This window comes from Artemia franciscana, unplaced genomic scaffold (assembly GCF_032884065.1).
Source record: "Artemia franciscana unplaced genomic scaffold, ASM3288406v1 PGA_scaffold_38, whole genome shotgun sequence".
Classification (NCBI taxonomy): Eukaryota; Metazoa; Arthropoda; class Branchiopoda; order Anostraca; family Artemiidae; genus Artemia; species Artemia franciscana.
This window is the reverse complement of record NW_027062676.1, coordinates 529,778-549,558: the sequence shown is the minus strand read 5'-3', so window position 1 is coordinate 549,558 and position 19,781 is coordinate 529,778. Positions and strand designations below refer to the sequence as shown.

The window sequence follows — 19,781 nt, the reverse complement described above, 5'->3', positions numbered from 1 at the left end:
CTGACCAGTTAAGTTGTTCATTCATTGACGCACTGTAAAACTGATTTCTGTGACACAATAAATGGAAAACATGATTTATGCTATATATTTGCATATTAGGGGGGGAGGATGGAGTTAAAATATTTGGAGAGTGTGAAGTTAGAAAACCATTCTTAGTACATAATATGCTGAATAATTGTACCTAATACATTAGGCATGTAGACTTGCTATAATTAACCCCCACCTCCCCTAATAAGCAAACATATGGCCTAAATTTGTTTCTGAAGAGTTATATTTTATCATACTTAGGGATATTTCATTAGGATTGAGCCTCAGAGAAACAGGTTCTACTTAGATGAAGAATATTAGGTCGAGGTATATCATACAATGAACATTTTTGTATTCTTTTCAAAGTCATCTCACCCGTTAAAGACCGGCCTTCCCCCACCCCCAAAAACAATACTAGGTATGTGCCTGAACTTGCTATAAAAAAGGGTTGTTAGAAATCTAAAACAAACACAAATTGGAAAATGTGAGGGGGTTTGCCTCGTAATTAGCCCCACGGCAGGTTCAACTGGGTATGGTTTACGATATGTTTGTAATGAATTGACCACCATTTTTCAATGTTTTGTTGCTTATCCGATTTACATACAAGTTAAAAATCCTCGGCATATACATCAAGCGTGTTTTTTTTTACTCATCAAAGTGCTAAGATCTTACATCTCAGCTCTTACTTGTGTAGGCTGAGATTATAATTTTTTTATTTTTTCATCAAAGTAGTAAGACTTTATAGCTCATGCATTACTGTTTTTGCTTTATCATGGTTGCAGCGGTAGCTGCAACCTAGTAAAGAAGGAACAACAGCCCGTAGTAACCAAAAGTTAAAAAAGGCGTTTTAAAAAACCTCTTTTTTAAAAAAAAATGTCATCTAACACTGATTCAAAAATGGTAACTATTACTTTGTTTTGTCCTAAAAGTAAAAGTTTATTCAGAAAAGAAACTAATGGTGATTTTGAAAAAAGCCTGAAACCCCTTGAAAATGGTACTAGTTCAATATGAAAATTTTACCATTAGAATCAGCAGGGTTGAAAACCATACACAGGGAAATTACAGTTCCCCTCCTTGAACAACAAGGAAAATCACTTTTTGCATCGGTAGCACTGATCTGTCTCCAGAGGCGCCATTTGGGCCAAATCTTGGGGTGGGCATTAGCTCCATTTTGCCCCCCCCAACTTTCACGTAAGAAAAAATGCGAGTTTTGGCAGCACATCGATCGAATATTCTAAGTAAAAACTCATTTTCAGCACCCGTGTGTTGCATGGAATTGTACTGTAACCCAATGTGGAACTCAGCCACACTGACCTCTAAGATTAATTATAACATCAAAGATCATAATCAACGAGGTTAAGTGATTAAACTGAAAGTGGAAAATTCAACCAGACTAAAGGCTGGCCCTCCTCAGTGAGAAACTTTCTTATTTAAGTAAACAATACGTCGGTGAAAGTAATAGGCGTGCAGTAATTTCAAATCAATTGGACAGAATGGACTATGTTGGACATAATGGATTATTATGGACGGCAAAGGGCCCTTTGTGGTGGAAGCTTGGGCCCCCCTGAAAAATCTGGGGTGGGCATTTGCCCACCCTGACCCCCCCCAAATGGTGCCTCTGTCTGTCTCCTATTTTTTCCTTTGTTTTTCAGCAGGCCTAGCAGCCAACCAGAACATCATATAGAGATGCTTAATGGCTCATTCAAAAGCTATTTCTCATATCTACCTGAAAATTCCGCCATTTGGAAGTTCCAAATTGCACTTTTGGTGCCATGTCTCAAGTGGAAAAGCTTGGGCTATCGGGCTAGCAGAACTTATAAGAGCTCTGTTTAATGGATCCTGCCTAAGTTTTGAAAAAAACCTTTTTTTTAGTCATTTCATTTGAAACAGCACTTTTTCATTAAAAATTAATGGGGGAAACAACCGAAAGCGCACCTTGTAGGAATGTGCTATCTAGTCAAATTTATAAAAAAAAAACGAATAGCCATAAATATGAGCTTTCAAATGAGCCCTTAATCTGCTACCGGTGGCGATTTATAAAGCCCTGCCTTCATTATGGCTTTTTCTGGCGAAGTCAGCCGAGTAAAAAACAGCTGTTTGTTCATCGAAAAACAAACGTTCCTGAAAAACAGGTATTGTTTTGTAAAGTATGGATAATAAACCTTATGTTATAGACTGAAAGTTTTTCGTCGCTGTCAAGATTTCCTACAGTATTTTCTAGAGGTTTATTATTTTCCCCAGCTCGGGGATAATTAAAATTGTAATTAAAATTTTGTAGCCAGGCTATTTTATAGAGTAGGGTTAGTTTATACCCAATCAAATAATGTACAGAGAGTCCTACCTGTTTTTATGCTTTGCTTTTTATTTTCAGTAAAGCGCTAGTTTTCTATACTCCTAAAAGCAAAAAGAAACATTAATTGGTTTATTTGTACTAGCTTTATTGATATATGTTAGATAGGCTTTGAAGTAATAATTTTTGTCCGTTTTATGTTTCAACTTCACTCTTTACTTCCCTCGGGATTTTTTTTTTGAATTAATCTAAGTTCAAGGATCTTACACCTCACAGCCAAATAGAACATCGAAGAAAGAACTTTGATGATAATGTCATTGAAGTTCTTAGACCACTGATCAGAGAAGAACGAAGAAAGATTTTTGAAAAAAAAAACGATTAACAGGCGGGATCATAGTTTTCATATTATAGTTAAATTTGTTTTCTATCGGAAGATGTAAGATCATCTTCTGTCAAAAAATTTAAGATCGTAGCACATTCAATTGCTAAAGAAAACGGTGCTATTATAGGTGAACATCCCAACTGGATTTCACAGCTTTTACACATGTTAATGGTCCAGAATTCCTGTCTTCAATCAGCTCAAAAAACTTTGACGAAGAAGAGGCTTGACTCCTGTCGTTACATTTACAGCTCCTAGATCTGTATGATTATATACAACCTTTGATAGAATGTACATCCCATACTGTATCCTTTCAAAGTCTATTTCACCACAGATATGGCCATGCAAAAACAAAATCAACCCTTTTCCAATGGACGATGGCCCCTTCCCCAAACTGTGACACTTTTGGAGTGTATGAAGACATACGCCACTTTGTTTTCAGCTTTAGAAAAAAAATGATAAAGAGAAAGAAGTTTTAAGGAATTGCAGTGAAAATTCACTTAAAGCATTCAGAAGGTGCATTGTCCTTGATCATTATGCTTCACCACGTTGGTTAAAATGTTCATATTTAGTTTATTGGCTTCGTTTTTCCTATGAGTGAGAGCATGAGTATTTTAGCCGATAATTCCCCACAATCACTGGCATCCATTTGGGAGTCTCCGCCCCCTAAATACCCTCCCCTAGATTGTGAAAAAGACCTTTTTTGGGGCATTTTCATTGACAAATGACCTTTTTTGGTTTGTTTTGGAGAGAAACGAAAAATTTACCCCCCCCCCTTGTCCCTCAAAGCTACAATTTTCCATCCCCCCTTAAATTTGAAAATTGACGACACTGCTCACAGTTTGGGTTGCTTGTTTTCAATTAACCACGAATGAAAGTGATGGTGATAGTTGTAAAAACCGTTAGTTTTTAAGTTGTGTATCGAAAATCAACTTAAAAAGAAGCAAGAACTAAAAGGTATAAAAAGAAAATCCAGCCCCCTTTCAGTTTTGAGAAATGATAGCCCCATTGGAAAACCTGTTAAGCAATTTAACCCAAAATATACCTTTTTTGAGCCTCTTTTCGCCAAGTAAAACTTGATCCCATTCTTTGTTTAATAAGGCTGTAATGCCGTTTTCATCATGGTTTAATCTGATGATTTTAGGAATTGTGAAAACCACAGAACTGTGTCAACTTCAATCATCTTACATGTGTGATCTCCTTTGGAAACTATAGAATTGTCAACCCAACCTTTCGTTTTTCTACTGGACTAGTTTAGACGTTGGTATCTAAATCGGTCAACAGTTGCCACCCAGATTTTTATTATTTTTTTACGTCTTAATTAGTTTGTTTTCCTCTTATTATACCGGAGCTACAGATAAGAAGTTGTGAAATTTTCGTGGATTACAAAAGGACAGAAGACGAAATTGCATCAAATTCCAGCCGGTAGAAAGACACTAGACCCAAGCATTCACGCTAATCTAATCTGAGAATCCCCCCTGCCAGGGGGGATTCTCAGTTTGACCCCCCTCACTCGGGAGTTTTATCTGACTTGTAAAAAAGTAAAAACATGCATACAAACAAATTTTCGATAAGTTTCGTAGGTTTTACCCCCTCCCCCCCCCTCAAAAATACTGAACACGACCTTGAATCTCGAAAATCGCATCGACTCGAAATTTGGAATCACCATAGGCAAAAATCTTAAGCAGAAAAATTTCAAGCCCCCTACCTTGATCAACAAGTAAAGTAACTTTTTGCACGAAAAGCACTGATATGTTTGTGAACGAATAAGCCTGGTCGCCTAACGACAAAAAACAAAACAAGTTTAGTACTGAACAGCACTTATAAAAAGATACTAGTGAACATTTTCACTGATCATTTCGGAGTGACTGTCGAAATGCAGCTTACATTCAGTTCACGATAACCTGCATTTGGGCGGAGGCCAAAAGAAGACATTACTCGTAACAGTGAAGTTTGATCAGGAGTCAATCGAAGGGATCAGACTATATGTTCAGCGTTGGGATTATAAGTGGCTGCAGATAGTAGAGCCTCCCCACTTGAGCGAAAACTCCGTAAGAAAACATGTTGTCGTCTGTTGGGTGCCATGATGAGCCTGGAGGCGGCTTGAAAGTGCAACAAGTACAAGTAAGTATATTCTTGGGATTGGCCAACAGAAAAATTATACACTCTGCCAACTTCCTTCCCTAAAGATTTGGAAAGTAGCTAAAATATATCGCTCGCAATCAGAATTACTGCGCTTTACAAAATCTTTGACTGGTAGGTCATGTCTTTGTCAGCAAAAGTGGAAGTAGTATCCCTTCAAACTATTTAACAAGGACCCTATCCCTGGATTCCACAACACCCCTATCCCTGCTTTTAAATAGAGCCCCGGATTCCACGACATCCATATCCCTGCTTTTAGACAGAGCCCTGGATTCCACAAAATCCCTATCCCATCATTTCCGCGACAGCCAGCAGGTGTTAATTACGTCATAGGGAGTAATTTCTATGAGATACAGGAGTTAATTACCTAACAGTTTCTTCTTAAAAAAAAACTGTGAGGGCCGGGGCTTCTTTACTTCAGAATTTCTTTGATTGTTATGTCATGGGGAATGTTTTCTGAGAGATGCAGTTGAGTGTTACGTAATAGGGATTTTTTTTATCTTCAAGACGTTTTTCAAGATGCTTCAAGATTTCTCAGGTTGTTATGTAATAGAAGAATGCTTACCTGTTTTAGGGTTAACGCATTCACATGTGACATGCTAAAGATCAGAGGCATGTGGCGGAATCCACTTTTGTAACTGAGGAGAACACTAAAATGGTTGCTACGTAATGACAGCGCTGAAAAGGGAGGGTACGTAATAATATTTGAGATACTAGAGACTAGAGAAACTAGAGTTCCTCTAGTGCATCTCAATAGCTTGACCTAATATTCCTTGTGTCCTTTTTCGTCAATATTGCTGTCATTTTTCAATTATCCTTGCTTGGAGCGTGCCGGATTATAGCGATGCTGCATAATTCCTATGTATTTGTATGGCTTTGATAAGTAAGTGTCCTACATCTCTATGATCTGAAAAATAGCATGGTTTATATATGATAAAAAGAACAAAAAATTAATAAGTTTATACATAGAGCTTTCAGAAATTATTATACCGTAATCTTACTTATATCTATATATATAAAAATAAGTTGTTTGTCTGTGTGTCTGTCTACTGACGTCATGTTTGTGTGTCGACTGACGTCATGTTTGTCAACTGATGTATCTATCTATATATATAAAAATAAGTTATCAGTGTGTCTGTCGAGTGACGTCATGTTTGTGTGTCGACTGACGTCATGTTTGTCGACTGACGAAATTACAGACCGGGACATCGGGACACAAATGACCACCGGGACACCGGGACATCTATATATATATATAAATAAGTTGTTTGTCTGTGTGTCTGTCTACTGACGTCATGTTTGTGTGTCGACTGACGTCATGTTTGTCACCTGACGTATCTACCTATATATATAAAAATAAGTTGTCTGTGTGTCTGTCGATTGACGTCATGTTTGTGTGTTGACTGACGTCATGTTTGTCGACTGACGAACATGACGAACACCGGAACATAGGGAATATAAATGACGACCGGGACACTCAAAGAGAAAGCGACCGGGACACAAGGAATGTTCGATTAGCAATCACCATCAACAAAGCACCGGGACACAAATGACGACTGGGACACAGGGAATATAAATGACGACCAGGACACTCAAAGAGAAATTACAGACCGGGACACCGGAACACAAATGACGACCGGGACAAAAATGACGACCGGGACACTGGGACACAGGGAATATAAATGACGACCGCGACACTCAAAGAGAAATTACAGACTGGGTCACCGGGACACAAATGACGACCGGGACACAGGGAAACAACTACAACGGGGACGCCGGGGGGCACAGGGGGATATAAAAATGACGACGGGGACACAGGGAATGTTCGATTAGCAATCACCATCAACAAAGCTCAAGGGCAATCATTAGAATAATGAGGTACAGATCTGAATACAGATTGTTTTTCCCATGGACAATTATATGTTGCATGTTCAAGAGTCGGTAAACCTGCCAATCTATTTATATGCACAGACAATGGGACAGCCAAGAATGTTGTATATTCACAAGTTCTACGTAGTTAAAAATATATATATATATCTATCTATATTCACAGGTGGGACACAGGGACACAACTACAATGGCGCGTAACTAATATGGCGCGTAACGACTTACGCGCGCGGGGGGGCTTTTTTTTGGGGGGGGGAAGCGCCCCCACCAACTAGGTGTTGGGGTGGCGCGAAGCGCCACCCCAACAGCTAGTAATATTATATAACACAGGACATGAAGCGGTAGCCACAAGGTAAAGATTATTCGATATATTAAACATTATTTGATATAACAAAACATTAAATTTCTTTTACTTCGACCCAAAACTAAAATTTCACTTTTCTATACAATCTATACATTCTCCCTTTAGTAACTGAAATGCTCCGTCACTAAAACGAAGTGCCAACTCAATTGTGGTTACTGCCTGTACCCATTTTAATAAAAATTCTTGCACTAAATATACTTCTTCCGCTAATTGCTCATAGATTGGTAATAAGACACTTAGATTTTACATTATTTACAACAATAAAAAAAAATTCCTGAATAATGTTTAAACTAGTGCGACTGTTTTACAAGGAAAAGATAAGAAGAAAAAAATGAGGTTTCTTACATTTTAATGTTTTACGCAAATTGTTATCACACTTAATTGTGCGGTTTCACGTGTTTTTTTAATGTGTTTCTGATCTCGTTTTTTTTTTTTTTTTTTTTTTCATGAACACACATAAAAATCTATGCATCACATGTCCGACAGGTAGTCGGTTCTTTGTGCGCTTGCTCTTGAAGCTTTTGCTTGGAACACTTACTGCAGACAAAAATCGAATTCCTAGATTAGCTAAAGGAATAACCAGCATAATTGCAAAAAAAAATCAACAAATCTGTGAAACCAAGAACTATTATAAAAAGGTATCGCATAAAATTACCATTTTATGCAATACCTTTTTATAATAATTCTTTGTTGTTATTTCATAATAATTTTTTGGTCGTTATTGCACTAAATTTTCATTAGTTATAGCGATTTTCTCGATTCGACTCTCGTTGTTTTCCATGTAGATTCCGATACAGTCCCAAAAAGATATCCTGATAATATTCGCCACAACTCCTAGCAACTGATTTACTTCGTTGTCGATTATTACCTTTTTTGTTTTCTTTATTTGTGTCCTTCTGCAACGTAAGGAGCATACGATCGACGCCCTAAGAAACTTCTTGAATTTGATTATTCAATACCATGAAAAGGGACTCAATTTGTTGCTGAAATAATTTGGTTCTTTAGTTCCCATTTCCGTTCAACTCAGATGGAAAGAACGGATGTTTCTGAAATTTGGACACCATATCTTGCTTTGTGGATTCTAGGTTCTCAGACAAAAGACTTACTTGGCCCTGAAACGAGTACAGACGTGATGCATCAAAATGAATTGCTACTTGCCATTCGCCTTCGGTTGGTCCTACGTTATTCAGCTTCCAAAGACGACTTCTTTGACAACCCAATAATCGGTATAAGTTTTATGAAGCAAAAAAGAAATGAAAATAAGTACTGGTAACCCCATCTGGAAATAGTGAGTTTCAGATTAGATTGAATACGAAAATAATTATACTTGTTCTTACGTGTTCGGCCTCTTAACGACCTACACCTACATAATCTGCGCATTATTTTATAACTCTGAGCTGTTCACGAGTGACCGATAATGCTTGGATTTGGGTAATCTCTTCAGTAATCTCTTTCGGTAATCTTTTCTGATATAACACCCATCCTGCCCTCAGTGAAAATAAAATTATACACAAAATTCCTATTGTGGATGCTACTAACAACAACTCTGTTAATTGAACACCTTTTGACCTAATAACTCTCAGAAGAACATCCGCCTGAGTTGGAGCTATGTCATTTTCTTCGACAACGTCATTATACAATTGTCTCCATTCGATAGGTTCCTCGAAGTTTCTTTTCCACGACTCTACTAGATTTTTATTTTTTTCTTTTGTGAAAATTGACTGATTTCCACTTAAAATGTATTTCGAAGGAAAATTGACTATTTTTGTGGTAACATTCTTAGCATTAACCAAGTTTTGGGGGGTTAACCGAAATTCAATAACCATGTACCATAGATTACATTCATAAGAAGAACTTATGACCAATTGAATTGACTAAGGTTATATTTCTTATACAAGATCCCTCTAGCTCAAACTTATTCGTAATTACTACTTCTGATGCGCTAATACGAACAATGCCTTCCGTGGTACTCAATCTAGCTGTGACTTTCCAACTACAAGCATTGTCCATGACTTGAAAATGTTCTAGTACTATACTCTCCCAACAACTAAGACTGGTATCATTGCTCGTTCTTTTCATGCCTTGCTTTGTTAATTTTGGATCCAAGATACCCCTTTCTAGAACTTTATCATCTATATTGTCCTCTATAGCAAGAATCTGATCCCTGTTTTCACTTAATAAAATATACTTGTTTAGAAGTTTCTAGCGTGATAGTAGTACCAAGTGGTCCTTCTGTTGACGTCAAAAATGTTTGATACAGTACATAATTGCGTTTACGTTGCACTAAGGGAATTTGAAAAACTATTTGAAGATGCCCTGTTGACAAGAAAAATAACGATGTATCCACTTGTGAATACCAATAAAACTGATCAATTGTGTCAATGCTATTTGGTAATTGAAAATGCCCTTCTGCCAAAAGCATGTATTCAATAGTTTCTAAAACTTCTTTGAGTTCCTTTGGTGGCAATAAAAGTTTGGGTATTTGGCCTAGTTCTAGCACAGTTAATACTCGGTCAACTTCCAACGGATAATCAACAATAACCTGTAAATGTGTAGAGATTTCCATGATACAGGACATGAGGTAAGCACCGTGTCATGATTCTTGCGTTTTACTTGCATGGGTAACTAAATATTCAACTTTAGATATCAGTGTATTGATTTCCTCTAAGGTCCAATGAAGGTTAGAAATCTTTTTATTTTGCCCCACATATCTTCCCTTTATAGACACGATCAGAATAATTGCCCCAATGAGAATTTTGAACATTTCTTAAAGAAAATATAACCAATGAAATCATGACTAAAGAGTTCTCGGTTGCCGGCTACGAGCACTCCCACATCATAAGTACATTGTGCGTGAGAAAATCAAAATAACTTGCGCAATACATTATATTTTATTCTCTTTTTTTTCTATTTTAAAGCTTTCCAACAAATTAATTGCGGCAAAATGTAGTTTTGTGAGAATATGTGCAATCCTGGAAGTTCGCTGTTCATAATTTTGCCTGAGTTTAGATATATGATTCTGACTAATGGATCCTTACTAATTGTAATTTCAGAAGTCTCATACGAGATCCAAACTATCCACTCAACTCCTACAAAGCTTTTTACTAGAGTTTTTGTTAGGTCGTGGTTTACCACATGACAGAGGTCTTTGTTATATTTCATGATTTTGAGATGATTTTCTACCACTGTTTTTAGTTTCAACAAAAACACAAAACTAGGATAAGTTCCTACCTTGCAAAAATCGCTGCTAAAATGGTTAGTACACATTCTCGTGAAAAATCTTTTGTTGCCATGTTATGTCGCTTGCTTTCCTTGCAAAATCGCCGCAATGCGGAGGTATATCCCATGGGTGCTGCAAATTCAGTGACTTCCATAGAATCTATGCCGACAATCGTCTACAAAACAAACCAACTTGGAATTGGATCGCTTATATGGGGTTTTACATTTGATCCTTTTTTTTTGCTTATTAGTTTAAAACTAACCTTGTCAGAGGTAAGCATGATCAACCAGACGAACTTTCTTGGGGAGACTTAGACTCCTGTGTAAGCCCTAATCGTTTTCTTTTTCCCCCGTAATGTTTACATGACTTTTTGGTATCATCAGAATCCGAGTGAAACCCAATTTTTGTTGCTTCGTCAAATTTTTGCATTAACTTTTCCTCTTGTTGTTTTTCTTTTAATTTGAGCTGTTTGGCTACCTGAGCTGCAGATTTTGACGGACCTTTTTGAGACCCAGTTGGGTGAACTTTCCTCCAAAGTTTTTCTCAAAGCGTTAACCCTTCTGATCCATCGGCTTCGGTATCAGCTGACGAATCGCCAGTGTCCTCTGAGGTCATTTTCTGTCGTAGTCCACCTGGTTGCTGTATCATCCGTTTTTGTTTCAGTTATGTTGGGGACTCCAAAGAGTACAATCTTTTAAAATCTTCTGGTGGCGTAGGCTTTAGAAATCTAGTGAACTCCGTCTTTGGTTCTTTGGCTCCACTGGTGCTGGGGCCACAAGTGTAATCACCCCTCTCCAGAAATCCTTCATTTGCATGCTCCTCGCAGTCTTTCGTGTGACTTCGCCCATAAACCGGACAAGTTAGTAATTTTCTTCATGCGGTAAGTTCAATATTTGGTGTATTCGCCTGCTCCCCCATTTGCAAGCTAATTGGTGGATGAGCTAATGGGCTGATGGCTTCTGTAATGGTGGAGGGATTGACTGCCCGAGGAATCGGTGAACTCTGGTTATTTGGAAAGAAATGCTGCTTTGGATCCTCGTCTTCAGATTTGATATCACTCGATTCAGGTTGATCTGACAAGTCTTTCTTTGGGGTTGTAATGTTTGAGGTAGTCCATCCAAGTGCGTGCTAGATACTCCTTTAATTCCTCCCATTTGTTATGATTGTTACAAAGATCTAAGAACTGATATGGCTGATGCGTTAGAACCAGGGCTGCCATTTCATCAGTATCCAAATAATTTTCCTGCACAGGTTTCACTTTCCATGGCTTGGGATGAAAACCAGGTTTGATGCGGTTATGGTGTACTATTTCCTCTGTTTGTTTTTTCTGAATCCCTCAAGACATATGTTAGATTGTTGGAAAGAACCTTTATCACACTAAAAGGTCCATCCCATTTTTTTTAAGCTTTTTTGTTCCTTCTAAATTTGGTTCTTGAACCCAGACTATATCTCCTATTTTATATTCCCGTGTATTTTTTACCCTACGATCATATTTATCTTTTTGTTTTACCTTAGCTTTTTCTAAGTTTTTAGCTACCTGTTCCATTGCCTTTTTCATTCTCATAATCATTTCTTGTTTGTACTGATCCAGATTATAGTATACGCGCTCATCAAACAGTTCGTGGTAATGAACTGTAGCAAGGAGCGACCCGGCTCAATAGTAACCAATACTCTAAAAAATAGAATTTTGATACCAATAGCTAAATCAAAAGAATCACATTTTAATGCTGATTTTAAATATATAAGTCTCGTCAAGTTTAGTTACACCCATCAAAAGTTACGAGCCTGAGAAAATTTGCCTTATTTTAGAAAATAGGGGGAAACACCCCCTAAAAGTCATACAATCTTAACGAAAATCTTCAAGCTCCTATCTACAAAAATGTGGAATTTTGTATTTTTTGCCAGAAGACAAATCACGGATGCGTTTTTATTTGTTTGTTTTTTTTTCCCAGGGGTGATCGTATCGACCCAGTAGTCCTAGAATCTTGCAAGAGGGCTCATTCTAACGAAAATGAAAAGTTCTAGTGCGCTTTTTGAGTGACCAAAACAATTGGAGGGCATGTAGGCCCCCTCCCACGCAAATTGTTTTCCCAAAGTCAACGGATCAAAATTCTGAGAGAGCCATTTTATTCAGCGTAGTCGAAAAATCTTATAACTATGTCTTTGGGGACGACTTACTCCCCCACAGTCCCCGTGGGAGGGGCTACAAGTTACAAACTTTGACCAGTGCTTATATAGTAATGCTTATTGGGAAGTGTACAGACGTTTTCAGGGGGATTTTTTGGTTGGGGGCTGCTTCCTTATTACCACCCCGATCTTTACGCTAAAGTTTTTTACTGTTTTAAAAAGCAGAGTTGAGAGAAAGAGTCAAACTTCAGCGTAAAGAGCGGGGCGTTGATGAGGAAGAAGCCCCTTTCATATACGAAGTAATTTCTGTTCGTTTTAAGTTTTAATGTCGCTCCTTACTCTCAGCTAAAAAAAACTTGTTTTTTTTATTTAATTACCTATAGAATCCATACAAATCTTGGGATCCCGCAAGTGCTGTATGAAAAACGGCGTGTCTCCTAAAGTAGCAGAATAAGCGGTATTTATTGCGAATACTACAAACGGTAGGTGATCGTCCCAATGATTTGGTTCTTGCTTGGAATGAATACCCAACATGTATGCAAGCTCATGGTGTTTACGTTCTACTTTCCCATTACACAGGCCCATATAAGCTGATGTATACCACCTCTTTCTCTTAAGGTAGCTGGTGACTTCGTCTAATAGTTTAGCCCAAAAGCAAGGCCCATTATTTGTTAGAATGGTCTTGGGGAAAATACAATGTTCCAAAAATAAGCGAGTGACTCGAATTTTCGCAATAGTGCTTGCTTTTTAATCGGGCACAGGGTAGACCATTTCAACGGGCACAGTTGAAATGGTCCACGATGGTGGGAACACATCCGTTTCGTTTAGCTGATACTGGAAGTCCACCACCTGAGCCCCAAATGCCAATTGATATCAAGTCTCCAACTCCTGCTGGTACTTCATAAGTCCCCAATTCTGCTCGTGGCATTGTTTATGGTGATTTGTGTTTTGCGCAATCTTCGCAGCTCTGAATAAAGTCTGACCTTTTTATAGATGTTTGGAAAATAGAAATTTCCCTTGATTCTACCCATGGTTTTTGCTTCTCCCATATGGCACCCTTTGACGACATGTGAGGAATATATAACTTCTCCCTCCAGACTCTTTGGTATAACTGGTATTAATCATGGGGTGTCATTTTGCCTATACGTCTGTAATGGCCTGTAGTATCTTCCTAAGACATTTTTGTCTTCGTCTAGTTCGTAATGATCTATGTCCTTCATATGATGCTTGTAGTGTTCGGGTAATTCCGCTATAAATCTTTTCATTGATGAGCAAAAATCGTCTTTGTCCTGATGAAGTGCTATGTTTCTTATCGAAAAGATGGCGCTATCCTCTTGTATTTCGGCTATAGTCAGAGATTGTTTTGATTTTTCTTGTGGATTTTGAGACAGAAAATCTGGCAATATGTTACTACTCCCTTTGATGTAAATTGGAGTATAGTCAAAAGCTTGAAGACGAAGCACCCATCGTGTTAACTTTGCGGAGCTTTTTTGCATGGTATGCAACCAAATTAGCGATTTTTGGGTCCACCCTCAAAGTAAATTTATTCGCCAAGAGAAATTGTCGAAAATGCTCCATATACACGACGACAGCTAAACATTCTCGTTCAACTGTGGAATACTTTCTTTTAGCCTCAGTTAAAGCACGACTGACATATAGAATAATCGACTCCTTTCCATTAGGATTAATGTTGAAGAGCACGGCTCCTACAGCTACTGACGATGCATCCGTTTGTAAGCAAAATCATGAGAAATGTTGGGGAGCTACTGCTACTGCTATTTGTTCTGCTACTCCTAGCTTAATTTTTGGAATATTGACATTTTGATTGCTCAAATTTGACACTTTCAAGTACGCTGTCCCCCTTTGTACGGTCAAAAGCTGACTTTCGACGAAAATAGAAGAATATTTCCTTAGCGTATAGCCTTCTACTACAGCAGTAATTCGTTGATTGGGTTCAGTATTTGTTGTTGCTAAAACCTGAATGCAAGTCCCTGCCTCTATTGTTACCTTATTACTGAGCTGTAATTCATATTTTTACAGGGATCAGTATCTTGCAAAGTTGTGCTATTGAAATCCCTTTTTATTGTGGGGCTAGTGATTTTGATTTCATTACTGGTCGGATTCCAAATTATACCATATTTTCGAAGTGCATCTACCCCTAGTATGCATGGAAATGGTAGTTTCCTGCAAATAATCATCCGCACGATGATCCCTTCTTTATCTGTATGAAGTTTTAAATGGCAATCCCCCAAAATACTCAACTGATGACCTGTGACTGATGTGAGGCTATTTGTACATTTTTGACTTTTATTTTGTATATTTGAGGTGTCTCCTACATATTTCCTCTCTGATCATTGAAGTCGAAGACCTCGTATCAATTAGACAAGGTACATCTTTAAAAGACTATATACTAAAGCAACAAACTATGGGTAAGTTCGTAGAACTATTAAAATCACAACATTGAAGACTGTATAAGGGTCTAATGTGACTCGCAGCCTTTTCGACCCTCAAAGGCTGGGCTTTTCATTTAAATTCACCCCATGATCGTTTCCTGGTATGTAGTTTGGCCAAAATGAGCTGGGTGTAGGCTCGTCCCATGACTCCTTTGCTGTATTTGCCTGATCCATTCTTTGGCTTCTGGGGATGAATTCTCTAACAAAATATCCTCCATCTCTTCCAGGTGTGTATGTGTTGCTTGGTCCTGGGATGCTCCAGTTAGCGCTAATTCACTATCCATAGTGATTCTAAAATCTTACTCAGTATTTATAGTGGAGATGGGGTGACCTGAGAGACAATAAGATCGACAAGGGTTCATTTTGCCAAGGTGAATGACATGGCACTTGACAACATTAAATTTAAGAAGCCAAGGCTCAGTCCAATATTATTTTGTAGAAGGGTATGATCTTCAAATGACAAGGCTGGTCCAATGAGCTTAAGGTCAACACACACGCACACACACTTATTCAAAAGAAATCAATTTTTCTCGAATAGTGGTATACGTATAAATAAAACTTCAAATATCTACATAACACGAACCTAACTTTCAGTCTCTCTGTCTCTTTGAACCATTTCCAAAGCGGGGAAAGGTAAAGGTCATGTGATAATGCCACTGCTCTGTACAGTCTCGCCAAAATTTGCAGATTGTAAGAATACTTCAGTGGAGCTAGTTTGGAATAGCTCACTTGCAGGTTAGACAAAAGGGTATAAAGGCAAAGAGTTCTTGTAGTTTTCTTATCTCGGCCGTATAGAAGACCTAAATCTTTGAGCAAAGAAGACGGTGCGATAATAGCACCATCTACGGATACAGTTGGTGCTGGTACCTCTCGTTTTGCAGAGCTGAAAACCAGAAATTCAGTTTTCTGGCCATTAACTTGTAGACCAATAGCGCTATAGCCAGATACAAGCTAATCTAAATTATCCTGCAGTACAATCAATGAGAAACTCAACATAAGTAAATCATCAGCATAGCTTATTAGACTCAAATCACATGTATCAAAGCTTAGCCCGCCAGAAATTTGTTTTGTAACCTTAGAAGTCAACGTGTTAAATAATATTGGACTTAAGACGGATATTAAACTATGTTTGTATCAAAGCCGTTCCTAAGGGGGTGGGGCAACCGAAACGCTTACCACACACGCCATGGCTTGGGAGGCACTGGGGCTCAGGAATTACCCACTTGGATCCAATTTTTCAACTTGATTCGACTCTTTTGCTTATATTTCAGTCGGGAGGGGCGTTGTAATTCATTTTTCCCCGGGCGCCACCTACTCTAGGAACGGCTCTGATTACTATTACCATCATTTCATAAAATCTAAAATTCAACAGGGAACGTTTTTACTCCGAGCCTCACCAAAATAAACAAAAGAATACTAGCTTAAATCTAAATACTTAGACCAGTGGTTCTCAAACTTGTTTAGACATTGTACCTCTTTTTACCCGCAATATATTTTAGGTACCCCTTTTCAGTTAACGGTACTAGGTAAACTATAGCTAAAATATGAATAAATTGCCAGTTCTATAGTTAAAAGTTTGTTTTATTTTTTTGTTAACCGGCCGCGTACCCCCCCCCCCCAAAAAAAAAAAACAAAAAAAACACGCCCCAAGGAGTACACGTACCACAGTTTAAGAACCACTGACTTAGACTATTAAATTCAACAAAGAATTCAAATATAGAGGTATTCCAGTGTCACTCCAATTCTTGGTTATTAAAATTTTTCTCAAGGTGTAAGTCTTGAATAATATATTCCAAAGGCTTTATTTTCACAGTCACGGTACTTTGATACCAATTGCATGTACACCTAGAAAAAAGATTAAAAATAAAATAAAATGTAAGAAATGACAGTTAAATACAGTAATTCGTTTTCTGTTGCATATGATTGATGAAAATCCTTTGTGCTGAAATTTATTTCAAGTTAAAAAATAAAAAAAAGATAGAGAAAAAAAAGAGGAAGAGTGAAAGAGAGGGGGGGTAATTTTTTTGGGGGAAGTCCTGTGTAGCCAAGGGCGTCAACTCACGTACAGAACACTGTCTTTTACACTTTATAAGAAGTAAAAAAAAAGCTTGAATAGAAAGTTCTGTTTAGCAAACAGATTTGAAAGCAAGAAACCGTTTTCGAAAATGAATTACACCTTAGCTTAATAAAACTGTATTGTAAAAGCAGAGCTACTGGAACTTAAAGCAGCATTTAATACTTTAAAATTATAAAGAAAAACTAATGTGAAAAATTTATATTGTTTTGCATTTGTATTTACTGATTTCAGAAAAGCAGAAAAGATGTCCCAGCATTTTAAACAGTTTGAGGAGTGGCAATACACCAAATAATTATGGTAATTTCTGTTTTCTTTAAAGTTTGGCTTCATCGTTAATTCAAAAATCTGCTTATTCGAGTTTAAAATTCCTACTTTAGTACATGTCAATACTAGTAATCCGGGTAAAAAAATAAAACAAAACAAAAAAATCCGTTAATGCTAATCAACGATTGATGGCAGAAATGTAAAAGCAGTAGTCATGGTCAGAGTAACTACAAAAATATTTTCTAGTTATAGTGCAATACTATCTTCATATTTATAAATAATCAAGAGCTTTAAAAATCCTTGATTATTGCATTATTTTGATTTTGGGCTATCTTCTACAATACAAAACTATCCTCATATTCATCATCAATACTTTCAGAAATTCATATTTATTAATTCTAGTAGAAACCATTTGTGAAAATGTCCTTAATGTTTTTTTTTCAATTTAAGACAGTCATGCTGTAACTTTTAATGACCAACATTTATTTATTAAGAACCGAACCCATAGCGATCGCTAAATGACTATGAGTTTACAAAGGCTTCATTCTTAAATAATCCCCGAACGATTACGATTCAAAGTGAAAATTGCCTATACTTGGAAAAATATATGAGTAAACAGCTAGAAAAGGGCGAACCTCCAAATACACAAATTAGGAATCTTTGCACGGCTTCGATTTTTAAACGTGGCACATGTTCGGGAGAAATGCACTCGATAGGAGGTTGTAAGGGTGTCATGTTGCAATCCAACTAACTTCCACCTTATAAGGGTATTAGAACTTTCAAGTTTGTAATTGAATGAACCCTCTCTAAAGTTAATGCAATCATAAATAAAACGCTATTTCTGAATTAAGTGTCCAATGTCTTTTGAGTGCGGACAGCCATACTCAGCTGTTAGTGACTTTCAGCGATTAAAATTCTTTAAATAATCCCCAGATTCTTGTAATTCAAAGAAAGTACAAAATTGGAATGGGGATGTCGGGAGGGTCAAAAACTTATTCTGGGCACATCGAAAATCTTTGTATGGCTTTTATTTCAGCAGGATGTAACATGTACATCCTTAATTAACTAATCAAAAGAGAAAACGGTTTTCCAGGATACATTTCTTTCAAATAAAAGCAAAGAAAATATTTAAACCTTAAGAAACCAAAAATCAAATTATTTAAAGGGCCAAATTTAGAACAAGCAGAAATTACAAAGAATGAACAAATTAAAGCTGAAACAACCAACAATTAAAATGAGTAATTCTCGTTAAAGTTAAGATAGAACTAATGTTAAAAAAATTGGGTCTGAACCACCACCCCCCTTAAAAGTTAGTTTTTGTACCGATACAGGACGCAAGCCGTTTTCGCGAGACATAACCTAATTCCGCTTATGACAAAGGGACTTGGAGTTACAGAAATTACGGTGAAGCTTGGCTAAATTTGGACCGAAAAAGGAATATGGTTGTTTTGAATCGAATTACGACTAAGGTCGTTTTTATACCAATTCTTTACACTAAGCATGAGCTTGACGTGTATTTAGCTTACCTCATTTTTACAGTTTTAGTGTAGCTCATTTCAGCTTATGACTTAGCTCGTTTTAACAGCAAGTCAATGCAATCCTTTGAATATTAGCTTACAGGTAGCTTGTTCCTGTCTTGGTACGTTCAGTCTAATCTGAACGTGCTTTGTACTGAGTCAGGACTTTCCTAATTTTGAACCTGATAAGTAACTGGTTCGTCTCTGCATCGAATCACCGAAATTCCGCAGCTTGCACTTAGATCATTCTTTTGCCAATACGGAATTAAGCTCATTTTACATTAAAGCAGGGAAAAGCCTATTTAAAACTGAATAACCCTCCCCCACCTTAATCACCCAAGTTTGTTCGACCATCTATTCTATGCGAAGCATAAAAAAAGAAAGAGAAATACTCAAACACAGACACACAAAATTAACATAGAGGGCCCTTTGTCCATTACCAAGTCAGAACTACTTCATTGACGATGTGGTGTATCCATGAAGCCTTTGTTTCACATTAGCAATAGGCGTAATATTCGGCCCCTATCTTTGGACTATAATTTTTCAGAAAAACCATAGAGGGACATCTTTAAGACTTTTTGACAACTATAATTGAGTGCCAAGGGGACGTGAAGGGTTGAAGAGTGTCAGATTTCCCCCTGATCAGCATCAGTCCTTAAGCTCACTTCCAAGTTTCTGCGATCATGCTTTTTACATGATTAGGCTGAAAAAAGTACACGAGGGATGCATCGTTCTTTACTAGCTGAACACTGTTTCGCTCACTATTGCCACAAAGAAATAAGCACTAGAATCAAGGAGTCAACAATGCATTCAGTTGAGCACCGCTTCTTTTGTATCGTTTTTTTTACTGAAACTTCATTTTTTCCATTCTTATTTTTTGTCTAGAACGACCCATTTCAGGTTCCAATGAATTCAGAATAAGACTTTCTTTTACTGGATTTTCCTAGTCATTACGATGTTTGTTGTATTGAGCAAGTATTTTTGTTTCAGTAAGATAAGTTAAGTTCAATGCTATCCACCAAAGGGAATTTCCT

At 37.3% G+C, this 19,781-nt stretch overlaps 1 protein-coding gene across 5 annotated transcripts in view; it reads right to left on the bottom strand.

The window, feature by feature from the left end:
• Window positions 1-16,253: 16,253 nt before the first annotated feature.
• Window positions 16,254-19,781, bottom strand: part of LOC136041807 (xylulose kinase-like) — a 44,037-nt gene continuing 40,509 nt past the window's right edge. For all 5 annotated transcript variants that reach the window (XM_065726566.1, XM_065726569.1, XM_065726568.1 and 2 more), the window contains exon 13: window positions 16,254-16,734. In XM_065726566.1, the coding sequence (XP_065582638.1) occupies window positions 16,654-16,734 (81 nt within the window). In that variant the 3' untranslated portion in view covers window positions 16,254-16,653. The remainder of the gene's footprint in view (window positions 16,735-19,781) is intronic.